This window comes from Pelobates fuscus, chromosome 9 (assembly GCF_036172605.1).
Source record: "Pelobates fuscus isolate aPelFus1 chromosome 9, aPelFus1.pri, whole genome shotgun sequence".
In the NCBI taxonomy this organism is placed as follows: Eukaryota; Metazoa; Chordata; class Amphibia; order Anura; family Pelobatidae; genus Pelobates; species Pelobates fuscus.
Window position 1 is genome coordinate 143,863,715 of NC_086325.1, and position 23,501 is coordinate 143,887,215.

At 41.2% G+C, this 23,501-nt stretch overlaps 1 protein-coding gene across 2 annotated transcripts in view; it reads right to left on the bottom strand.

The window, feature by feature from the left end:
• Positions 1-8,872: 8,872 nt before the first annotated feature.
• Positions 8,873-23,501, bottom strand: part of LOC134572459 (torsin-1A-like) — a 93,929-nt gene continuing 79,300 nt past the window's right edge. For both annotated transcript variants that reach the window (XM_063431442.1, XM_063431441.1), the window contains exons 2-5: positions 22,728-22,993; positions 15,289-15,464; positions 13,999-14,126; positions 8,873-9,413 (exon numbers count right to left, since the gene is read on the bottom strand). In XM_063431442.1, the coding sequence (XP_063287512.1) occupies positions 9,169-9,413; positions 13,999-14,126; positions 15,289-15,464; positions 22,728-22,993 (815 nt within the window). In that variant the 3' untranslated portion in view covers positions 8,873-9,168. The remainder of the gene's footprint in view (positions 9,414-13,998; positions 14,127-15,288; positions 15,465-22,727; positions 22,994-23,501) is intronic.

Here is a 23,501-nt window from a genome sequence, read left to right on the forward strand (position 1 = left end):
AAGTCTCCCAGTGTCTGTGTCCCACGTCTCTCAGTGTGCCTAGTGTCCCTATATGTCCCAGTGTCCCCATGTCTATATGTCCACAACTGTCCCCATGTCTCCCCAAGTGTCTGTCTCCCAGCCAGTGTCCCCTAGTCTCCCAGTGTCTGTGTCCCTAGTGTCTTAGTGTCCCCAAATGTTTCAGTGTCCCCATGTCTCCCAGTGTCTGTGCTCCTAGTGTCTCAGTGTGCCTGGTGTCCCCATGCCTCTCAGTGTCCCTATATGTCCCAGTGTCCCCATGTCTATGTCCACAACTGTCCCCTTGTCTCCCAGTGTCCCCAAGTGTCTGTCTCCCAGCCAGTGTCCCCTAGTCTCCCAGTGTCTGTGTTCCCATGTCTTAGTGTCCCCAAATGTTTCAGTGTCCCCATGTCTCCCAGTGTCTGTGTTCCTAGTGTCTCAGTGTGCCTGGTGTCCCCATGCCTCTCAGTGTCCCTATATGTCCCAGTGTCCCCATGTCTATGTCCACAACTGTCTCCTTGTCTCCCAGTGTCCCCAAGTGTCTGTCTCCCAGCCAGTGTCCCCTAGTCTCCCAGTGTCTGTGTTCCCATGTCTTAGTGTCCCCAAATGTTTCAGTGTCCCCATGTCTTCCAGTGTCTGTGTCCCTAGTGTCTCAGTGTCCCCATTTCTCCCAGTTTCCCTAAATATCTGTGTCCCCATGTCTCCCAGTGTCCCCATGTCTCCCAGTGTCCCCATGTCTCTCTGTGTCCCTGGGTCTCTCTGTGTCCCTGGGTCTCTCTGTGTCCCTGGGTCTCTCAGTGTCCCCATGTCTCTCAGTGTCCCCAGTATCCTAGTGACATAGGGACACACTGAGACATTGGGACACTGGGAGAAATTGGGACACAGACACTGGGAGACTAGGGGACTGGGCGACATGGGGACACTGACACTGTGATACATAGGGACACTGAGACACTGGATGACTTGCGAGACTGAGACACTTGGAGACAGGGAGACACTGGGAGCAATCCATCTATACAGCAGAATCAAACTGTGAGTAGTTTGTTGGTGATTTTACAGAATTTTCTCTGATGTCACTCCTTGTGATTTACATCATGTGATGTCACGCATAACTAATTAATTATACAAATGATTAAGGCTGGTATTTAAATCCAAGAAAGGGGGCAACCTTAACTACTGTTCACATACTCTTGCTTAAAGGAGCACTATAGGGTCAGGAACACAATCATGTATTTCTGACCCTATTATGTTAAAACCACCACCCTGGCCCCTTCTTGCCTCCCTAAATATAGTAAAATATTACTTGTATTCAAGTCTGCAGCTGCTGGCTCATAAGTGGTGGTCTGAGCAAATTCCAATACTTCCCCATAGGATTGGCTGAAACTGTCAACTAGGCAGATCAGGGGCAGAGCCAGCACAAGTCCAACATAGCCCTGGCTAATCAGCATCTCCTCATAAAGATAAATTGAATCAATGCATCTCTATGAGGAAAGTTCAGTGTCTGCATGCAGAGGGTGGAGACACTGAATGGCAGCGCTGCACACTAGGCAGTACTGCCCCAGGAAGCACCTCTAGCAGCCATCTAAGGAGCGGCCAGTTGAGTTATTTTCTCTGAAAAGACAGTGTTTACTGCAAAAAGCCTGAATGGAATGATTCTACTTACCAGAACAAATACAATAAGCTGTAGTTGTTCTGGTGACTATAGTGTCCCTTTAAGTTTGGAAGCTTAAGAGGGATGTATGGGAACAAAACTTGTGTGAACTGACTGACATTAAAATTAATTTAGGTAATGCAGACGTTGGTCTCTCTAACACTGTGGCATGTCCCTTTCTTCTACACTCACTACATACACCTTTTCTCTGTCTCAGACTATATACCAGGAACTTCTGCCTGCTAGTAAGAAGGTAAGGAGACAAGGGGACCAGCGAGGGCTAGGGGACAGTCCTTAGAAAGCATGGAGTGAGCGCATCATTAGACGCATTTATGTCAAGATCAAGGTGCTGCCTGCATAGTATGCCCTTAGTTGGACAGCCTGCAGGATTGGCAGGCAGCCTGACATGCATTCATGCCAAGCTGACCTTCCAATTCTTTGGACAAGCATGCCAACTTTTTGGGCATCACCGCTTTTGGCAGGTCTTGTCATGTGATTCACGCCAGTGGCACACCCTTTTATCCCGCCCATTGACTTCCTGCTTCACTGGACACTGCTGTTAGGGGTTATGAATTTACTTGAAAGATGAAAGCATAAATTAGAGCGAAATTAGCATAGAGTATGTGTTTTCTTATAGCTGCATCCTATGAGTTTCCCTCCAGCACCATCTCCATCAGATACATGACGCTTGGGAGGTATGACTGTTTTAATGTTTTTGGTCGATAAGATTCCGTAATTAGGCCCATCATAATTGTCAGCACCAGGCCCACTGTGCTCTTAATCCGGCCCTGATTAGCGATACTTAGTGGCGACAGATGTATCCTATCATTTTCTACTATTTATTTTTATTATTTCTGTCTTACATTTTTGTTTTCAATTTTTTTTATTGATTTTCCAGTTCTTTTATTGCTGTAATACCACTGCTGGTTTATTCGTGGAATGTTCTTATTAATATTTTCAGATATTTTACATTTATTTGTTGTCTAATTATTAAAAAGTGAGTATTCTCAGGAATTCAAAGTAAATTTAAAGTGAATTTAAAATTTAAGGCCAAAATAGCTGAACTGGAAAAATTCTCAAAGTCAGCGGTGCTTCCTGTTCGGCTACTTTGGCCTTAAATATGAATTTGACTTTGAATTCTGTTTTTTATTCCCAGCAATGGTCAGTTTAGTAAATATCCCTGTAAGTTTCTAGAATTTATAAAAATATAATTTATTATTATTGGCCTTTATATAGCACCAAATTATTGAGCAGCGATTTACAATATAATGAAGAGTCCCTCTATGATAAGGAGATTATAATATTTGGATCAGGATTAGTAAGGTGCCCTAGAACTCTGGGCGACCTTACTTGAACTCTAACAAAAAATGGGAGAATTTGTTTAAGAGAAGAACAAGCGAATCAAAGTTGTCATTGGATGGAATGGTGTAGAAATTGGGAAGAGCTTAATCTATTTCCCCTATCTGGAGAATCGGGTACTGCAGAGTATCTGTACATACAAGGACAACCTTAGTTTAGAATGACGTTTTTTTTTATAACATACACAATCCAGCGCACTCACTCATTCACTAAACACCAACAAAGCTCACAAAATGTAATTGTTTCTAAATCACCTGACTTAGGCAAAATAATGGGGGTTTAGTTATAGTATATGATCATGCATTGCATAAACCTACCACAACGCCAATGTGCCCCATTTTTGGCAGGTCCAATTCTAGCAACCTAATGTCGCTCTTAGTGGATTAACCTATTTAATTGAAAAGTCCTACCTCCTGGGGGTCTCTGCAGTGCAAGGTTAAATAAGGTACTTGTGACAGGGAGGGATGCAAAACCGTGGCCTTGACTTCCAGTTGGATTGATGTGTTTTGACTTGTTTCCATACAGTAGCATTTAGTAAAATAGTTGCGTTTGGTAGAAAATGTAAATTGCAATGGCAAACTTAAGCCTCAAAAAGCCATGTTGGGACTATAGCTTATGTGAAAAATGAGACCTAGCTGTCAGAGTGCTCTGATTGGTTGGCTTACTTCTATCCAGTGTCTATGCACCTGATATATAACCTTTATAATTCCAAACCTGGTAAAAAGGCATTTTTTTTATATAATAACTGTAATCTTTGTTATAAAAAAAAAAACCCGATCTAATCCTCCATGGTTATGCCTTCAGATAGTCTAGGTAGGATAACTGTACCAGGTTAAATTACATAATCCATTTTACAGAGCAGTGCCTATCTTAGCTTAACTCTACTCCATCTTTGTTAAATTGCTTGATTCAATAAGGCTTTTGGAATACATTTTTTATTAGGTCAATGCATGTCGAAGTGCTTTCCTATAAAATTAAAGAGGACCAGCTCTTGTCTAATTTGAAAGATATTTTATTGCTGATTTGAAATTTCGGGGTTTGTTAAGGTTCAGTGGATGACAGGCAGTACTACGTTCAATGACGGCTAAAATGATTTGGTATGTCTTGATACGATTAGGGGAATTATTTGGAAAGGCTATGGAAAACGCGCCATTTATAGGGCTTGCTAACACAATAGGTATGAATGATAGAAAGGCTTGAAAAAGAAAATGGAATATGAAGGAAGTGTGAGGGTACACACTGTTCTAGGGAAAGAACAGTTAAGAATAGGTTGTAGAGAGTAGGTTGGGGAACATAAACAACCAATAGGGAAAGAGATCTAGTAGGCCAAGCAGACTTCTTTCACAAGGGTCATTTTACCTAAGCACTGCGTGTTCTCTTGCATTTAAGGGTTATAAACTAGACATGAAATGAGCTGCCAGACATATTAAGATGTCATACCTAACATAAGTTCCCATTGAAAACAGACAGCATTGGGTAATATGACTGAAATGTATATACTTGATAAAAGAATCAAAGATTATGCCATAAAAAATTATCAATCCTCAGCCTTCGGTTATAAAGCTTTACAAGTACGAATCTCTTGTACCAGTTGGCAATGTGTTTGGAGATCATTGCTGGTTTTGTATTCTATCGCCATCTGCTGTTGAAAAAAATACATCTACCACTCCCTTCGATAGCAAATCACATGCCTCCAGACTGTGTATATGAAGCATAGGGCAAAAGTCACTTAATAGTTAGATGAACATTTAAAATCCCACTAATGGATGAACTTGAAATTTTGGTCCCTAATTCAGCATTAGCTAAAGTTTGGGATATATGGTCAGAGCTTTGGAAATGGTATGCCTTGAAGGGTAAAACTGAGTTTGTTTTTCGCCACTTTTCCTCTATTTTTTTTTGCCACTTTTCCTCTATTTTTTTTTTTTTAATTCTTTCTCTCTCTCTTCTTAATACGGCTTATTGCCCTAATGTGTTCATGAAAAATGTAAAAACTCTGAACTATGACTGTGAACCTCAAGTACATTTTATATGCTTACCCACTGGTGCCTGTTGTACATGTTGTACTGAATATCTTTTGTTTGCACTGTCTAGGCTAAATAAGGTATTTAATAAATGTTTTTACTACATACTGCTGTAATGGTGTTTTCCAAGAGATCACTCATTTTTTACTCTAATTTGTCAAAACACCTTGCATAATTTATGTGTCACAACTCTCACGCATTCATTCACAATTATAACCATATCTGTTTCAGCCTCCAGGCTACAGTGGTGGTGTACAGTGGTTATAATTCTAGGAGTACCCTGGGGACTGTTCCCAGCTAAGCAGGTTGCGTTTTATACTGAAAAGCTGCTGATAGAGAGTATTTGCACCATAACCACTTCATTATTCTGAAGTTTTTATGGTGTAAAGAGTAAACCATCAATCTCTAATGTTATAAATGCTACCTTGGTATCCCGTCTGTCTCAACAGTCCCACCTTTTCTCCTTAGCTGATATTTCTAGATTTGTATTTTTACAACGATGAACACTTACATAGCTATTTGGTCGTATGGTATATTGAATTGCTAATCTGACTGCCTCTGCTAATTCATTCACTATGCTCTTTTAACTCGTGTTATTAAATGTTACTTTTAATTCTATATATCAAATGCATTCCAAACTTTCGTTCGTGCATTTATGCCTAACTAACAAAAAAAGTGTCTTATATATCTATATCTAAATCCAATACATAATGGTGAAGCATATATTGTGTAAAAAAAAATAGAACCATTGAATGGTTGATTATAAACACATCATAATAAACTATAACACTAAAAGAATTTGAAAACATGTTCTATCTGTTTAAATACACAGATTATACTGCTTTGTATATATATATATATCTTGGAATTATACAAGGTTTAGGCTTCCATTTCATTATTTTGGATACACTTCTCAAATTATCACACTCTGTTAAAAACATTGTTTTAAATGACTTATCTACATAAATCCACATAAACGTCAATGGTAGATAAATCATTTGAAAAGCTCTTCTCATAGAATTACATTGATGCTTTAGTGGGAACAGCCTGACATTGTTTGGTCAAATGCCAGATGATAAATTGATATCTGTAAGGAGTTATAAGCATCAGTCTTAGTTTAACATTTATAATGGTCTATTGGGATGCTGTCCAAGGTCCTGAAAGGTAAGAAATTCCAAGCTTCTTAAATTGGAACACCTGTTGTGTATCACTGTATGAACTGGATTAACCCCTTCAGGACGGAGTCAATAGTGCACGTTCTGATCAAAACAAAACGTAAACAAAAACTGGAATTTGCGCTATATGTCTGTTCAACCGTAGTTCCCCTATTTCAAATTATATGCACCCACACTTATTATATATCATTTTGTTCAGGAGAAACAGGGCTTTAATCTATCATTAACTATTCATATATGGAACATCATTTATTATGAATAAAATAAAAAAAAAGGTGAGAAAATAAGATTTTTTTTTTAAATTTGTATTTCCGTCTGCCATTTTAGCTGTGAATGTCATAATACTGTTAGGTTTTACTGCAAAAAAATGCACATATTTGTAATCAGCGATGTCTCACGAGTACAACAGTACCCCCCATTAACAGGTTTTATGGTGTTTTGGAAAGTTACAGGGTCAAATATAGAACGTTCCATTTTCAAATTGAAATTTTCCAGATTAGTAATGTTACCTTTGAGACGGTGTGGTAGCCCAGGAAAGAGAATTACCCCCATAATGGCATACCATTTGAAAAATTAGACAAGCCAAGGTATTGAAAGTGGGGTATGTTTAGTCTTTTTTAGTAGCCACTTAGTCACAAACACTGGCCAAAATTAGCGTTCATATTTGTTTTTGTGTGAAAAAAGCAAAAAACTAATATTTGGCCAGTGTTTGTGACTAAGTGGCTACTAAGAAAGACTGGACATACCCCACTTGCAATACCTCGGGTTGTCTACTTTTGCAAATGGTATGCCATCATGGGGGTAATTCTCATTCCTGGGCTACCATACGCTCTCAAAGGCAACATAACCAATCTGGCAAATTTCAATGTGAAAAAAAATGAAATGCAAGCCTTATATGTGACTCTCTAACTTTCCAAAACACCATAAAACCTGTACATGGGGGGTACTGTTATTCTCGGGAGACTTCACTAAACACAAATATTAGTGTTTTAAAACCGTAAAACATATTACAACAATAATATAGACCATAAAAGTGCAGTTCGCTTGTAAAAAATGCGAAAAACGTCACTTTTACTTAAAATATCATTGTTGTAATACAATTTACCAGTTTGAAACACTAATATTTGAGTTCAGTGAAGTCTCCCGAGTAAAACAGTACCCCCTATGTACAGGTTTTATGGTGTCTTGGAGAGTTACAGGGTCAAATATAGTGCTTGCGAATTAAATTCTCTGCACTTTCTCCCTGTGTTGTCAGGCATGTCAATCAAATTTTAATTAATCAAATCACATAATTACGTTAAAAGATTATTTAAATATGCACGTAGAATTTTAATATATATGCATTTATAGGTATTTAAATTCTACGTGTATACTAATGTAATCTTTTATGTAATTATATGTATTTATCTATATATATATATTTGCGGTTATTTGTATTTTATACATAGATAGATATATATAGAATGTCATTCTAAGTGTATTTTGTTACCGATATATATATATTAATAACAAAATACAGTTAGAATGAAATTACATATGCATATATAATTTATATTAAATTTTGTTTCAATATTTTATTTATTTATTTTATTATTTTATTTATTTATTATTTTAATTATACGTATTTATATATAATATATATATGTACATCTATTATATATATAATATATATACATATTATATATATGTAACGTCATTCTAAGTGTATTTTAATATTAATTTATATACTTATATTAATATTAAAATACACTTTGCATGACGTTACATATATATAATATGTATATATATTATATATATAATATATGTACATATTATATATATATTAAAATATATTTAATTTATTTTTAAACATGTTTATTTTATTTTTTTTACACCTCCTACCAGCAGGGGGACTGTCTGATATTTCAAACAGTCCCCCTGCTGGCAGATCCATAGCCAGCTATAGGGGGCCATGTGATCGCTCTTTGAGAGCGATCACATGGCCCCCGAGGGCCTCATTTGCCGGAGGGGGGCTGCCTGGGCTCTCAGGCAGCCCCCCAGAAGAGGATCGCGGCGGAGGTGAGTGGTTGCTGGCTCCTGGGGGCTTAAACCGTTACGGCGTTCCATGCCGCCGCAACGGCTTTAAAGCCCATTTAAAGCGCGACGGCATGGAACGCCGTAACGGCGTTAAGGGGTTAAAGGGACACTATAGTCATCAGAATAACTACAGCTTATTGCATTTGTTCTGGTGGGTAGAATCATTCCCTTCAGGATTTTTCAGTACACACGGTCTTTTCAGAGAAAATGCAGTGTTTACATTACAGCCTAGGAACACCTCCACTGGCCACTCCTCATATGGCTAATATAGGTGCTTCCTGGGGCAGTGCTGCACACTCTGCGTGGAGATATGGAACATTCCTCATATATATATATATATATATATATATATATAAAATATACAGCAGCACTAGATATATAATGCGTTAAAAAATGGGATTCTACCCAGACATCTAATTCTCAATCATACATGGAGATAACATTGGGTATTTGTATGCTGGCCATCTAACAGGTTAAACCCACATAGATTAGAGCGACGATGAGTCAGACCAACATTCAGACCATATAGGAGTAAATAAATTATGCAAATTGGATACCCGTTTATTTATACAAGGGTAAAAAAAATCCCAAAAATTTAATTGCAACCATAATATAATTTAAAACCTCAGTAATCAGTAGTGAGCTTTTCTTGCAACAAGCCGGAATCTTCAAGATAAAGAACACTATGAGCTGACGAGGGACAGGAAAAATCTTGTTACTGGACAGGACACATAGATCTTTATAGCATGTGTGCTTAACCAGTGAGTAAGATTGGTAATGTGGCCTGGTGACGAGGCCTGGCCACATGGTTAACAATAACCATATAACCATAGAGACAGGACTTGCTCTGTTTATGAGCTGTACAAGCTCATAGTCAGGTGGGGAGACATTAGATGTGAAGGTTCAGTTTAGCTGCCACACTCTTACATCCTTTGGTTGAGAATATTCTTTCCTCTTTTGGGAAATAATCCATTTCCTTGGCTACTTTATTTGCCAGTGTCTCATCTTCACGCAAGCCCATGCGTTTTAGCTCTGCCAGTACACATTTTTTTACGTGTAGAAACTCCAGTGGTAGAAAGGGGACATATATATTAATCAGGTCCTTAGCAATAAATTCACTCTGCCGAAATCCACCTGGATGGGGTAGAAGAGATATTATTAGACTGGCATCAAAAAGCAAAGGATCAGACAATGAGCAAAGTTGCAAATCTATTAGATTTCAAAAACCCAGGCTCTGTCTATGTACAATCCAAAGTTCAACATACATATATTCAAAAATCTATAAATGCAAAGGGAAACAGTCATAAGATGCTTCATCTTCAATAAAGCTGAATTGGAAATTTTAGGCCAAAATAATTTAAGTGAACACACTCTGTAACACAGCTATTTTTACAGCTCTGATACTTTTTCTGAAACTCTAATATGCCTTTGTAAATTTTTCACAATTCCCTCTGCTGGTGGTTCAGGAAAACGTGTACGGTCATTAAATTGTTGTATCTCGGGGGCGGGGCCGGACCGCCGAGCTGGACGGTCGCAAGCAGGACCGGCTCCTGCAACAAGCCTACTAAAATATGCACTGACCACCTTAATTAGACCGACGACGATGGTGCCCGGAGCAAGGGGACCGTTGGATCCAGGGAGAGGCTGGCTTACTAAGCTGCAGTCCCCTGGGGGAGAAACTCTTGTGGTCGACACTGGGGCCTTCACCTGTGGTGAGCAGGGCGGACGGCCGCTGCCCCGCTATCCTACTCCATGGACCCCAACCCGAGGCGCAATCCCGAGCGGGTCCGGCCCTGCTTCCCCCCCTATGGGCCGGGGGGGTGATCCCGGTCCCCACCTGGAGACCCCAACCGAGGCATCGCAGCTGGAACTGTGGGGAACCCAGCGCGGCACCTAAAATGGCGGGCGCCATGTGCCCAGGAGGCGGGAGAGAGATCTGCTACCTCCCCGCGATCACGACCCACAATGCAGCTCCTGACACACGAGCATACAATCCAGTGAAGACGGGAAACAATATACAGGAGAACCAGTCTCCCATACAAGATGCTGCACCCTACGCCTGGAGGACTGCACTTCTCATCACAGCCAGCACAGACGACGCACAGCTTGACTTTAGCCGGTCTGAAGCATGGCCTCACAAAGCCCTCTAAATGCGGAGGAAAGACGAGCGGAGAGAGGAGCCAGACCTGCCAACCTGTGATGCACTGCGGGACTTTCGCTTGCCCCAGGAGGGAATCGGCTGAACAGGGACTGGTACTACTAAGGGGTAGATCCTCACCACGTTCCCTACATAAGTCAAATGTGTAGCCAACAGCTCATTGCTATTTTGTTTTTCCCCTCTTACACTCTGCTTCTGTCTTTTTATCGCTAATTCACTTGCCAGCTGCAAGCATAGACAGCGAATTGTTAGGCACCAGTCTGACCTATCTATGTGGCCTCCCGGGTGGTCAATCTAAGGGCATAAAGCAACAGGAAGGTGGTTCTATTGCAGCTGTCCCAATACTATCATGCAATTTTGCCTTCCACTACACCCCACACTAACTTAATTCTCACCATGTCTATGACTTTGTATTGATGCGTAGTTATCCCACAACAATCTGCCAGACATGTAATGCTTAACTTGTACTCTACACTATACTAAAAATTGTGCAGTATACTCAAATGCCATGTAACTGATTTGTCTTGTTTAATCAATTTTCCTTGCCAGTGCTGTTGTGGCATTGGGAAAATGTCTGTTAATCTCATGCACACAAAAATAAAGAATTATAAAGATTAAAAAAAAAAATAAAAAATAAAAAAAAAATTGTTGTATCTCCGACTTGCTGCTGTTACATATTCAGGTCACTAGATTTAGGTTTTATCAGAGCCATATATATTCTATCAAGTAACCTTTTAAGCCACTTGGCCAAGAGTCATTTATGAATAGTTTTGACATTTTTTTGATCTTGAGAACCAGATTAAAATTCCACTGCTTTTGATAAAGGCGCCACATAGCGCCGAAACGCGCGTCGAGCAAGACGCTGGGGGCTTTGGGGGTTTTTATTTACCACTCTAGGTCTCTCCTTTAGCCATTATGTTGATTTCTAGCGGTTATTAGATTTAGGGCTGGACTCTGCCCGGCGTGTATGCCGAACAGCACTAGTATAGCTTTGCTTTATCTACCTACCTCCTAGGATCTAGTCTTCTAGGAAATCTTCTACCTATACCTCCTAGTGTAATAACCTGGCACTCATTATCTCTTTTGATAGGGCTATTGAGCGCTCTGAATATTTGATACAGATAGGAGTTTAGGTTATCTACCCCTCACACTCTAACTGAAGAGGGGCTCTGTAGCTTTAAACTAGTGGAGCCTGTCTTCCTACACGCATTATTTTTTATGGGGGTTATCTAGAGGCACCTCTACAGCTGTTCTCATTTTCTCTATTGCTTTTTCTAGCTCTACCGATATTTATATATCTCCTAGCAGAGGGCACTCACTGGCTGCTTGCTGTCTTCAGTTAATTTATACACTACTACCGTTACCTTTACTAGGAGTGCAGCTCATACCACGGGTCTGCCCATCCCAGGACTCACATAAGTGACTGCGGCACGCCATTGGGGTGTGCTAACATAGTGGAGCTTGGTTAAGCATATAGATATCTCTACCTGTTCATACCATTGCTAGCCCACCGCTGATTCTCTTATTTTTGCCTATTGAGCATTTGGCTACTGTATGGTCCCCCTATAATATACTTTATACTTAGTATATTTTCTCTGAAGGGTATACCTATGTGACCTTTATTTATCTTAATTTATGATTGAGACCTAGTGTGTGCAGCACGTTTTTCCTACATACATACCCCCTGTTTCCCCTCCCCCCCTCCCTTTTTTTTTCCTTTTTTATGCACAGTTTGTTTGTACCTTCTTGGGTTACCAATTCTTGGTTTTTAGTAATTTAACTTAATAAAGACTTTTTTATTTTCCATTATTTTTTGGGTGTACTTCATGTACTCAGCCATGGGACTCTAGTGAGTTACGTACCCCCCTGTATGGGCACACCCTCGATTAGTGGTCTTTGGAAGCAGGACCCATGCTCTTCCTTCCATCTACCCTAATTCTTGGGATCCTCTTGTTTCCTTTGAAAAATAAAGAATTATAAAGATTAAAAAAAAAAATAAAAAATAAAAAAAAAATTGTTGTATCTCCGACTTGCTGCTGTTACATATTCAGGTCACTAGATTTAGGTTTTATCAGAGCCATATATATTCTATCAAGTAACCTTTTAAGCCACTTGGCCAAGAGTCATTTATGAATAGTTTTGACATTTTTTTGATCTTGAGAACCAGATTAAAATTCCAAGTAGAATCAGACACCCCATTGCAAATACTCTACCTGGACCATAGACTAATAGCAGAACATAGAGTCATATTTCTGACAGGAAGGTCAGAAATATGACTCTATATTAAATGAAGACAAATGACACCAAGAACAATGTGGAAATATTCACAAACTCTGGAAGGTTAAAGGGATTCCAGGGATTTTACGTGATATAAGAGAAGTCAAAGACAAAAGGGTCTACCATACCTTATGGTAGATGCATCCAATGAAAAATGTCCTTGACTCTATAAAAGCGCCAGTGGCTGGCTAAGAATTCTCAAACTAAAAGGAAGAAGGTACCTCAAGGAAAGGAATATGTCCAAGGAAATGTCCAAGTCTATATCTGAATGTCTTGATCCAATAGACCAGGAGTAGCCACCCTTTGGCACTCCAGATGTTGCGGACTACATCTCCCATAATGGACTCTCTTTGGCCTCACCCCCTTTTGGTGGGCTGCTGTGACTCAATAATGCCCAGGACTAATTTTTCCAGTTCGGCCCTGACCATGCCATTGCAGGTATGAATTACTATGGCTACAAGGAAGTGTATAATTTCTGACTTAGCCACACCAATGTGGGGTTGGGACTGTTTCAAGCCAGGGACCCTCATTCAATGTTAAACCGCTCAAAAATTGTTTAACACTATATGGAGAAGCAGTGCTAAGGGACTATAAGCACTACAACTAATTCAATAAGAATGTTTATAGTGCCAATAGAATCTCTTTAATTTATCCAAGATCACGTTTCCCGGAGTTGGCTTGGGTGTAGTGTTATCTAAACAGAGTCTTTATAACTAGTGATGTCCCGAACTGTTCGCCAGGAACCGTTCGCCGGCGAACATAGCTTGTTCGTGGCGAACGCGGCGGGTGAACATATGCGATGGTCGGTCCGCCCCCTATTCGTCATGAAGGTAGGAGGGTCTGGGAGGGAGGGTCTGCTGCTGATTGGCTGGAATGTGTCTGCTGACTGTGAGGTACAGGGTCAAAGTTTACTCAATGATGACGAATAGGGGGCGGACCGACCATCGCATATGTTCGCCCGCCGCGTTCGCCACAAACAAGCTATGTTCGCCGGCGAACGGTTCCCGGCGAACAGTTCGGGACATCACTATTTATAACATAAAGTAGGAAGAATCAAATAATTTTGTAATGTTAGCCGGGCTGTAAATGTTTGTGCCCTGAGCAGTAAGCAAATACCTAAAGGTAGAGGTGGTGCTTTTAGCTTGCATGGTGCCAGCTTCATTGCTGTTGGCATAGTATAATTGTTTAAGATTCCATAATATATTTGCAGACAAAATATCAAATTCTACTTTGCAAATAGAAAACACAGACGAAATTGTGGAGCTCTTTATCCAAGGCACTTACTTTTATTACTGTTGAATAGTTCACTTGACAACACATGTTCAAAATCGCTATACACCAATTCTTCTCTTTTTTTCTTGTCTTTCCAAATTTCAACCATCTTACGGTTAATAAACTCTCCTCCTGCATTACTAAAAATACAAAATAGTATCAAGAATTACAAAGACTGTACCACTATGAAGGTATCATTCAGGCTTACGTTTTATTTTATACTACTTATACTACTTATGTGAAAGCTGTCCATGGTATATTTTAAATTCTTGCTATTTTTATTTTTGTCTTATTCTGTGTTATATGGCAAAGGATTGGTTCTCTATTGAGTTGTCCAAGTATCTACTTGGCGTGATCGCACACTGCCTGGTCATATAACGCTGGTCAGCCATCTTCTCATTCAGTAGCTGCAAGAAGTAAAAGAGCACACACAGTACTCTTCACTTCCTAGCTTAGAAGCTGATTTGCACAGTGAAGATGTCAAATAATATAAAGCAACAAGAGCCAAAAAATGGTTATGGTCCTTGGAGTAGCCCTTTAATATGATGTAAATGTAGCATTTTAGCAGTGAGAAGTTGAGGCTTAGAAGTAACAGCTACATCATGAAGATCAAACTTCAACTGAATCCATACATTGTGTGCTTAATAAGTTCACAATCAGATAGGTATGTATATTCAAGATTATATATATAAACATATCTACACTGATCAGACACAAAATTAAAACCACCTGCCTAATATCGTGTAGGTCCCTATCATGCTGCCAAAACAGCTCTGATGCATTGAAGCATGGACTCCACAAGACCTCTGAACATGTCTAGTGGTATCTGGCACCAAGACATTAGCAGCAGATCCTTTAAATTCTGGAAAGTTGTGAGGTGGGACCTCCAAGGATCGGATTTATTGTTCCAGCCCATCCCACAGATGCCTAATCGGACAACATCTTAAACTCTTTGTCATGTTGCTCAAACCATTCCTGAACAATGTTTGTAGTCACGCAGGGTGCATTATCCTTTTAAAAGAGGCCATTGCCATCAGGGAACACCATTGCCATGAAGGGGTGTACATAGTCATATTATATATATATATATATATATATATATATACACACCTTCCATTGTCATGAAGGTGTGTACATGGTTATAGTATAAATGTATGCATGCAAATGCTCTTATCTAGCTTATAAACTACAACGTCCATGATCCTTTTACTCATCGTCTGATCATGAAAGTTGGAAGGTCAAAAAATTGTCTAAATCTGCATTTCAACCATGCTGCATTTCATCTTCAAGACTGTATGTTACCTGATAAAAATGAAGATTGCTCTGCGATAGGACACACCATCTATATATTCATTAAAGTCCAAAAATGGTTGCATCACACGAAGAAGTCCTGGGTGTAGTTTGTCTGCTTCATCGAATATAAATATGGACCGTTCACACCTTGAGACATTGCCTTGAATCCAGGACTTCAGTTGGTCCTGTAGGAAAGATTGAGTTTTAGTATTTTGGGTTTTTGTTTACTGACTGTTTTTCGAGAGTAAATAGATTCATATGAATAATGTGGTAAATACAATTAAATTGATATTATTCACATTTGTTTCATCTGTTAATATCAGCTACTGTACATTTAGAAGTGAGTGATTTGAACATGACATTAAAGGTATTATTTGTAAAAAAAAGACAGTTTTTGGTCAGAGTAACTCTTCTTATACTGATGACCCTCTCCCCCCACAAATTGAAAAAAATAAAATAAAGAACATAGGTAAAACTTACCTAGGTTCCATGTTCTCTCTGCAGCTCGATCCTCCTCAGATGATGTCACCCCCCCCTCGCAGGAAAACAACAAATGTTAGGGAGGGTGGGCTTAGTGAAAGGCGACATAGGCAGCAGAGAGGGGTTGGCCATACCGCCATCCGCAGGGCCAGACTAGGAATACAAAGCAGCCCTGGAAAAATAGTGCATGTGAGCCCCATAAGTCATTGTGCTAGGTAATGTGTTTGTCCGCACTAGGCTGTTCGCATTGCCCCACTGTAAGCTTGTGCCAGGCCTTGGGTCTATAGAATGAGAAGACAGGAATCTATAAAGTTCTGCCTGCCTATCTGTAGCAGGGAAGCTGATAGCTCTACAACGCAGTCCAGCTATTTTGGGAATAGTCCAAGAGCTGAGAGATCCAGGAGTAGCGGGGTCAGGAGATTCGGCTAGGGTACCGGGTTCGACAGGGGTGCAGGGCCTAGTGGTGGTGCTTCGTGTACGGATTCCAGAGACATACTGAAGAAGAAAACTTAATAAGTCACAATATGATAAGAACCAGACAAACTGAACAGAACTAACTTGCTAGCAAGAGCCTGTAGGTGAAAAAAATTAAGATACCTCGTGGCAGGTGAGGTCCTGCTAGTTGCTAAGCGGCAGTGAGAGGCACTAGCTATGAATTGGGTTATGGCTGTGGCCACAGAATGAGGTGGCGAGGTGATGGCCTCTCTGTGACAATGCTAGATTCAAAAATGTGTGGTCGTGACATGTGAGGAATAACTGTAACCCTAAAAGAGGGTAGGGGAGGTAAAAATTGTAACACGGGCTGTTTGGACAAAAAACCTCAGTGTTGAGGCAGGGAGCTAGCCTCGCAGCTTAGTTGATATACCTAAAAAGCGCAAAACAGAAACAAAGGGGGCTTCTATGGTAAAGAAAGTTTATTTAAGCTAACGCTGGATGCTTGCAGTCTCGTGCTGATCCTGGATAGAAAAAATAAGATCACAGGGGAAGTAATGTTCGAGTGTAGGCTCCGTAGGTAATGCAGTTAGTATTGCGTTAGAGGGTGTTGTGAAGCCGGTATATCAGTTCCGTCGGTGGCGCGCCTTTCCGTACCGGGAACTACGGTATACCAGCTGGCCTCGTGGGACAGGTTTATTAAGTTATAATAAACCAGTCAGTTCTCTGTCCCTAGAGAGGGGCTTGACCCATGTTGAAGAATGAACGTAATGTAAAGCAGACATACCTTGACATATGAGGCAATCCCTAGGAGTAATAATGATGAATGGACAGACACCTATAGATGCAAATGAGTAAATGAACCACAGATCATGAATAACTAAGAGGGAAAGTAAAATGTGTAAATATACCAACATACCCTTAAATAAAAGTAAATATACATTCTTGCAAGAAGAGTAAGAGACTGGCAGTAACCTATAACTAAAAAACAATCATGCTAAATGACTATTGCACTGCTTAAAAACTTATTTGACAGAAAGTGGAAAAGGTGTAAACTGTAAATACCTATAGAAAACCTGCAGTCGCCAACAGTCACTATCACTGAATCTTAATTCGCCCAAGTAAGACAATAGATCCACTAAGCAGAAGTAACAAGTAATATGAGAGAATTGGGTAAAGGACCCCAAATACCAATATAATACTTTTCCTACCAGAAAATAAAATGATTGAGTATGGATGAATTTGTACCCGACGTGGGTCAAATCATAATGAGACAAGCCCCTCGTCAACCTAGCAGATAGGGGCATATTAGCGAGTGTAATCCTGGCTAAGCAACTACCCATGTAGACGTGCAAAAGCCACGTGATGGCCACGTAACATAGAACAGACAATGTAAATGTATGACAGGAAGTATAAGTGTCAAGTACTTGAAAGGGCAAATGCAGGAAATCACAGTGAATAGACTGGGTAGCAAAAATAAGATGCCCAGTGAGGGTATTAACTTGAAATACCTGGAAGTGAATCGTGGGAACAGGCAAACCTAAATAAACTGTGAAACAGAGGACAACAGCGCTTCACTAAAATTGCAGGGCAGAACGGCTGACAGCCCATGAAACATGTATAGGTGACTGACTATATAGAACCTGGCACAGCTCTAGTTTTGTGAGTTTGATTCCATTCATTCTGTTCTTATGTTTATTGTTATTATACAGAAAGCACTATGTTTTTATTTTCAGATGTATTGAACGTGTGCTGCTTCAACACACATAAGTATATTTAGGTGTATACATTGGGTGTATACCGTTTTATACTATATGCACACAATAGTCGACCCCGCCACATCACACCCAGTACCCACGCATTCCTATACACCAAACAGAAATAAGGACGAATCTCCAGAGACGGGAATAGACAAACCATAGAGACAGAGGCCGGCACTGAGTGTTTACCCACCCCGTAGGATAAGGACATGGTGCACCCCCTTTGCGTGGGGGACGCTACCCTCCAGGAGTAGCCCCAGGTGCCCAGACTTCCTGGACCTGTGAGGCTCACTGCCTGAACACTTGTCCATTGACCTGTCACTACACCCGGACTTGACTTGACCAACCTAACCTACTCCAAATTCGAAATCCTGGGCCTTACCATCAGGCATTCCCAATGGCGGACGCTACAACACCGCTTTCCCTTCAGCTGGTGCGAAACCCAAATGCTCTACCAGGGGATATGGCTCACGGTGGACCTCTATGCTCACAACTTCGCACCTATCCTCCAAACCGCAGTGGAGGAATTACACGCCTGGAATTCGTACTACATTTCTTGGCTTGGCCGAGTGAATGCGGTCAAGATAACCCTGCTACCCAAACTCCTTTTTAGCTTCCAAATAGTACAAGTCACGGCTCTGAAGAGCTTCTTCACTACCATTCAGGTGGCAATGAAACAAATTCATCTGGAAAGGCAAATCCCCCCACATAGCCCATTCACAACTGACACTACCCAAACTCAAAGGCGGCCTAGCCTTACTAGATCTCAGAAAGTACTTTCTTGCAGCTCACTTTACGAGAATTATCAGTTGGTCCGTGACACCACACGACAAATCTTGGGTGCAATTAGAGGCAGATAGCACCAACTGCGACCTCAGGACTCTGCCCTGGATCACGAAGGAAGCGAGCAAACACTTTTGTGAAAGCCACACTCCATATCTGGCACCAAAATGGCACCAAATACTACCTTACGACAGATCCCACCCCCTTGCTCCCCCTGAGAGGCAACCCGGACTTCCCAGCAGGAGACCAGGGGCATTTCCCATGCCTGACAAATAGTAACACAATACTCCTTATAGCCGATGTGCTATTAAAACCATTTGCAATATGCCCGACAACCGCCCTCTTTCCAGAACAACGGCACACATTTTTACACACTATGGCAAGAGAACATATATCGCACTACGGACGCTCAATTCCCCAAAGATCGTGCCTATTTCGAGAACGAACTGATTTCGAATCCCTCTGCCGTCAGGACGCGGTACCACCGAGAGAAATCTCCATGATCTATGCCACACTGGTGACGGGCCAGTACCTTCTTACACCGCCATGTATCAGACGGTGGGAGGAGGATCTCGGCGAAACACTCTTGGAAGCAGAATGGGACAAGATCATCACTCATACACGAAAAAGAGAGGACCACAGGCACTCCAAATTGAAACTGTATGCAGATTTATTAGGAAAAAAATAAATCTGCATACGGTTTCAATTTGGAGTGCCTGTGGTCCATTGCATTTTTTTCCTAATAAATCTGCATACGGTTTCAATTTGGAGTGCCTGTGGTCCTCTCTTTTTCGTGTATTATTCTGGGATTGCTGGTCCTTATCCGGATCCCTTGGCCGTTGGGATTGAGTGCGGTTCCCACTATCTACTTTGCGCAAGATCATCACTCATGTCCAAAAGACTCCAGGGTCGACAAGACTGCAGGAAAACGCATATAGTGTCGTCACAAGATGGTACATCACCCCGCCACCCTCCACGCCCGGGATTCCACAATGCCTGACACCTGCTTGTGATGTGGAGAGGAGGGAGGAATCTTCATCCACCTATGGACCAGGACTGCGCCCTCATTAGACCATTTTGGGAAACAATTGGCCGAGTGATCAGGGAAGTGACAGATGAAATCCTACCACAAAATCCAGCCCATATCTCCTCCATCACACTACAATGCCAACGCCGGCCTATAAAAGATCAGTGACTCCAAAACTCCTCAACGCAGTGAAAGCTATCATCCCCTTATACTGGAGACAACCACGCACCGCCCCACTCAGGAAATGGGTGGAGGAGGTGGAGGATACAAAGAAATTTGAAGACCTGAAGGCGACCTTGGCAAAGATAAAGAAAGTTACATGAATAGATGGTTCCACTGGCTGAGACATATCTCCTCAAACAAGTTCGTACAACTCCTGGCTACAACTTGAACAGCCGGAGGGCAGACTGGGGACACCCAGAGAGATACCCCAAAAGGAGCCCTCAGGGCACGGAGTGCTGGGGCAGTGACTTGAGGCAGTGCTATTTCTCTTCCTCTCCCCCGCTCTCCCTTTTCCATCCACCCTTTCATACCTGACCCGGCCCACTACCCTGACACAGAATCAGACCAATAACAGACGACCCCTGACAGGTGCTCTCCGACATACTCCACGGAAGTGGACCCACACCTTCCATCCTACACAATCCCGGGAAATGGATGCAAACTCGCAGACGAACAACCAAACCAAAGCTACATATCATAATCGTAGACAGCCACGAGGCTCATAAACGCCTATACTCATTACCAATATGAATAACCCACATTAACCGCAGTAACCATGTCCCATGCTAACTGCACCACAGACCTCTCCTACGGGGACAACCAGTTGATTTTGTTGACAATTTCCATAACTGCTCTACCAAATCATAAGCCTCTGCGTAGGCAAATGTTACTTTAACACTGCTAAACTTTTACTGCTACATATACCGTTTATTGCATGTCTACTGTATCCCCTGCGTGGGAAATCTGTTTCCTGAACTGTTATCAAGAAAAACGGATTTAACACAAGGGGGCGGAGCCAGTGCCTTGTACCCACCATGTACACTTCAAATCACTGAAGTGGTCATGGTGCTTGGCCTTTAAGATTCACCAAATTACATCAGATAAGGCAAACACAAGGCAAATATTGCGAATAAAATGAAATAGTAACGTTGTTTCATTTTTCACTTATATCTTTTTGCATTCCCTCTGCCATCTTTCAGGTGCAAAGAACAGAGCTTTTAACAATGACTCACAGGAAGCTAAAATTGAGGCACACAGTTGCAGGTATGAATTTGTACATTTAACCTCGGGTTAGAAAGGTGATTTACTCATCATTTTTCCAGCGCCACACTGGCCTCCTTGCATCTGGTCCTGTCACAATCCACCTCCTTGGGATCACAGCCAATCCCATAGGAAAGCATTGGATTGACTGAGATTGTGAATTCTGATAATCTCAGCCAAGTGTATCCCCATCTCTATGGGGAATATTCAGTGTCTCCATGCAGAGTGTGAAGATGCTGAATGACTGCCAAAGGAAGCACTTCTAGTGGCCGTCTGAGAAGTGGCCACTAGAGGTGTTCCTAAGCTGCAATATTAACTCTGCCATTTCTCAGTGTTTACATTAAAGAGCCTGCAGGGACTGACTATACTCACCAGAACAACTAAAATAATCTGCAGTTGTTCTGGTGACAATAGTGTCCTTTTAACTTTATTTTCCAACTCTCAAAATAAATATAGGGATAAGTAAATGTAGTGAAAGTAACTTTGCCACTTGTGCTTGGAGGGGCCTGCTTGCCAGCCTCTTGCCCTGCGACTATGGCCCCTGGACTGTATTGCCATTCAAAGCTCTGTTTGGGCTTATTGGACCTTAAACTACTCTTTCTGGCCCTTTAAGTTACTTTGGAGCAGTTCTGCAACCTAAATTGGCACTTTGGATGCAGCCATTCTCCAAAGGAACACGTGGCAGTGGCCATTTTAATTCAGTCGAACGAGGTCAATGGTGTTTTGCCGTCGAGTTCATCAAACTAAAATCGGATACTCAATGGCATGAACACCGCTGAAGTTTACCTTCCCTGGAACTATCACATTCGAATGGAGTCAAACACCCTTCGACAATTCGAACTGCACTTTAATATTGACAATTGCACGAACGGTGGCCGTTCGCCTGTTTGAACTGAACTTAACATGGGAAATAGACCTGCCGCACAGCTAAATTCTCTGGAACTGTTTTGGGCATGAAATCATGCGCGCGGTCGGTCAAAAAGAGACTTCCATGGAACTTTGGAACCCCTGCTCTGATCTGGGTGATTTTTGGATATGTTGTTCACCCAGATCAGGGCTATCCAGGAATAGATTTATGGGGATATCTTATGTTTTGGGGTGTTTTCTGGACTTTGGGGAAAATGTGTGTTTTTTCTGCCTGTGCTTAATTAGGTTACTGTATTAGCTGTTTTAATTATATCACAGGCAGAGGGGAAGGATTGTTTGCTGTGTGTGGGAGTGTCGGTCATTACTACAGTGTTTTTATTGGTTTGTATTCTTTGTGTTCTTGTGTACTATTGGTCCAGGGGGTGTGCCTCAGGTCTGCAAAAACTGTATAAATTGTTCCTGCTACACTCTCTGGAGGAAGAGAGGCCTGCCCCCTGGAAGCTGGATCCTGGCCTTGGGTCCAGGGTGGGTGAAGGACAGCGAGAACCCGGCGCAGCTGCATCGCCGGAAGTGGCGTCTGCAGTGCTAATGGTGTCGGGTGGAGTGCTGGAAGTCCTCGGCAAGCACTGGGAGCATCGATTGACGGAGGTACTCGGTCGGAGTGCCAGGCGGTCCGTCACAGTAAACATATGATAAAAAATCCTGGTACACGTATAGAAAAACATTAGGTTAGGTATAAATTGATTCTTAAATACAAAATTCCTGAAGTTATGGGAGCATACAGATTGCCACAAGGTTAAATACCCATGTTATGTAAATCCTTGAATAAAACTTACCTTGTATAGTGAGATCTGGCTGTCATGAGGAAAATGTAAAGTGGGCATAATAAGATGTACAGACTCACTCGCCATGCCTAACTTAAAAATGTTTTTCACCACGATTGAGGTAATGTAGGTCTTGCCAGTGCCAGTCCAACCATGAAAATGCATGACCAGAGGCTTCAGAGGGTTTGTATTTTTCATAAAAACATTCAGTGACCGCAGGACCATGTTGTGAGCCAAGTGTTGCCCAAAAAGTTTCTCATTAAGATCGTTTTTCAGTGCTGAGGAAATAAATACAATAAAATACTAGTTTGTGTTACAGATATCAGGCATTTATTTTAAACTTTTGTTTTAATCATTAGTTATTTTATTCTGCTTTAAAGGGACACTATAGTCACCAAAACTAATTTAGCTTAATGAAGCAGTTTTAGTGTACAGATCATGCATCTGAAGTTTCACTGCTCAATTCTCTGCCATTTAGGAGTTAAATCAATTTTCATTCAGTTTTTGCCTCACTTTTCCTGGCTGTGACAGACACAGTCTGTATGAAAACAAAATTACTTAGTTTTCATTCAGATGTAACTTACTTTATTTATTTTTATTTTTTTTAATTTTTTTTATTTAATATTTTTGCAGTGCATAAGCTTGGTACAAACAGACCTGTGGTACCCCAACGGCATTCCTCAGGCTTAATATCATGTAATACACTGGGGTAAATATTTAACATGCACAATTTTATAATGGTTAATAAGAGTAGAGTCAGATGAGTGACAGAGAGTGAAATCATAA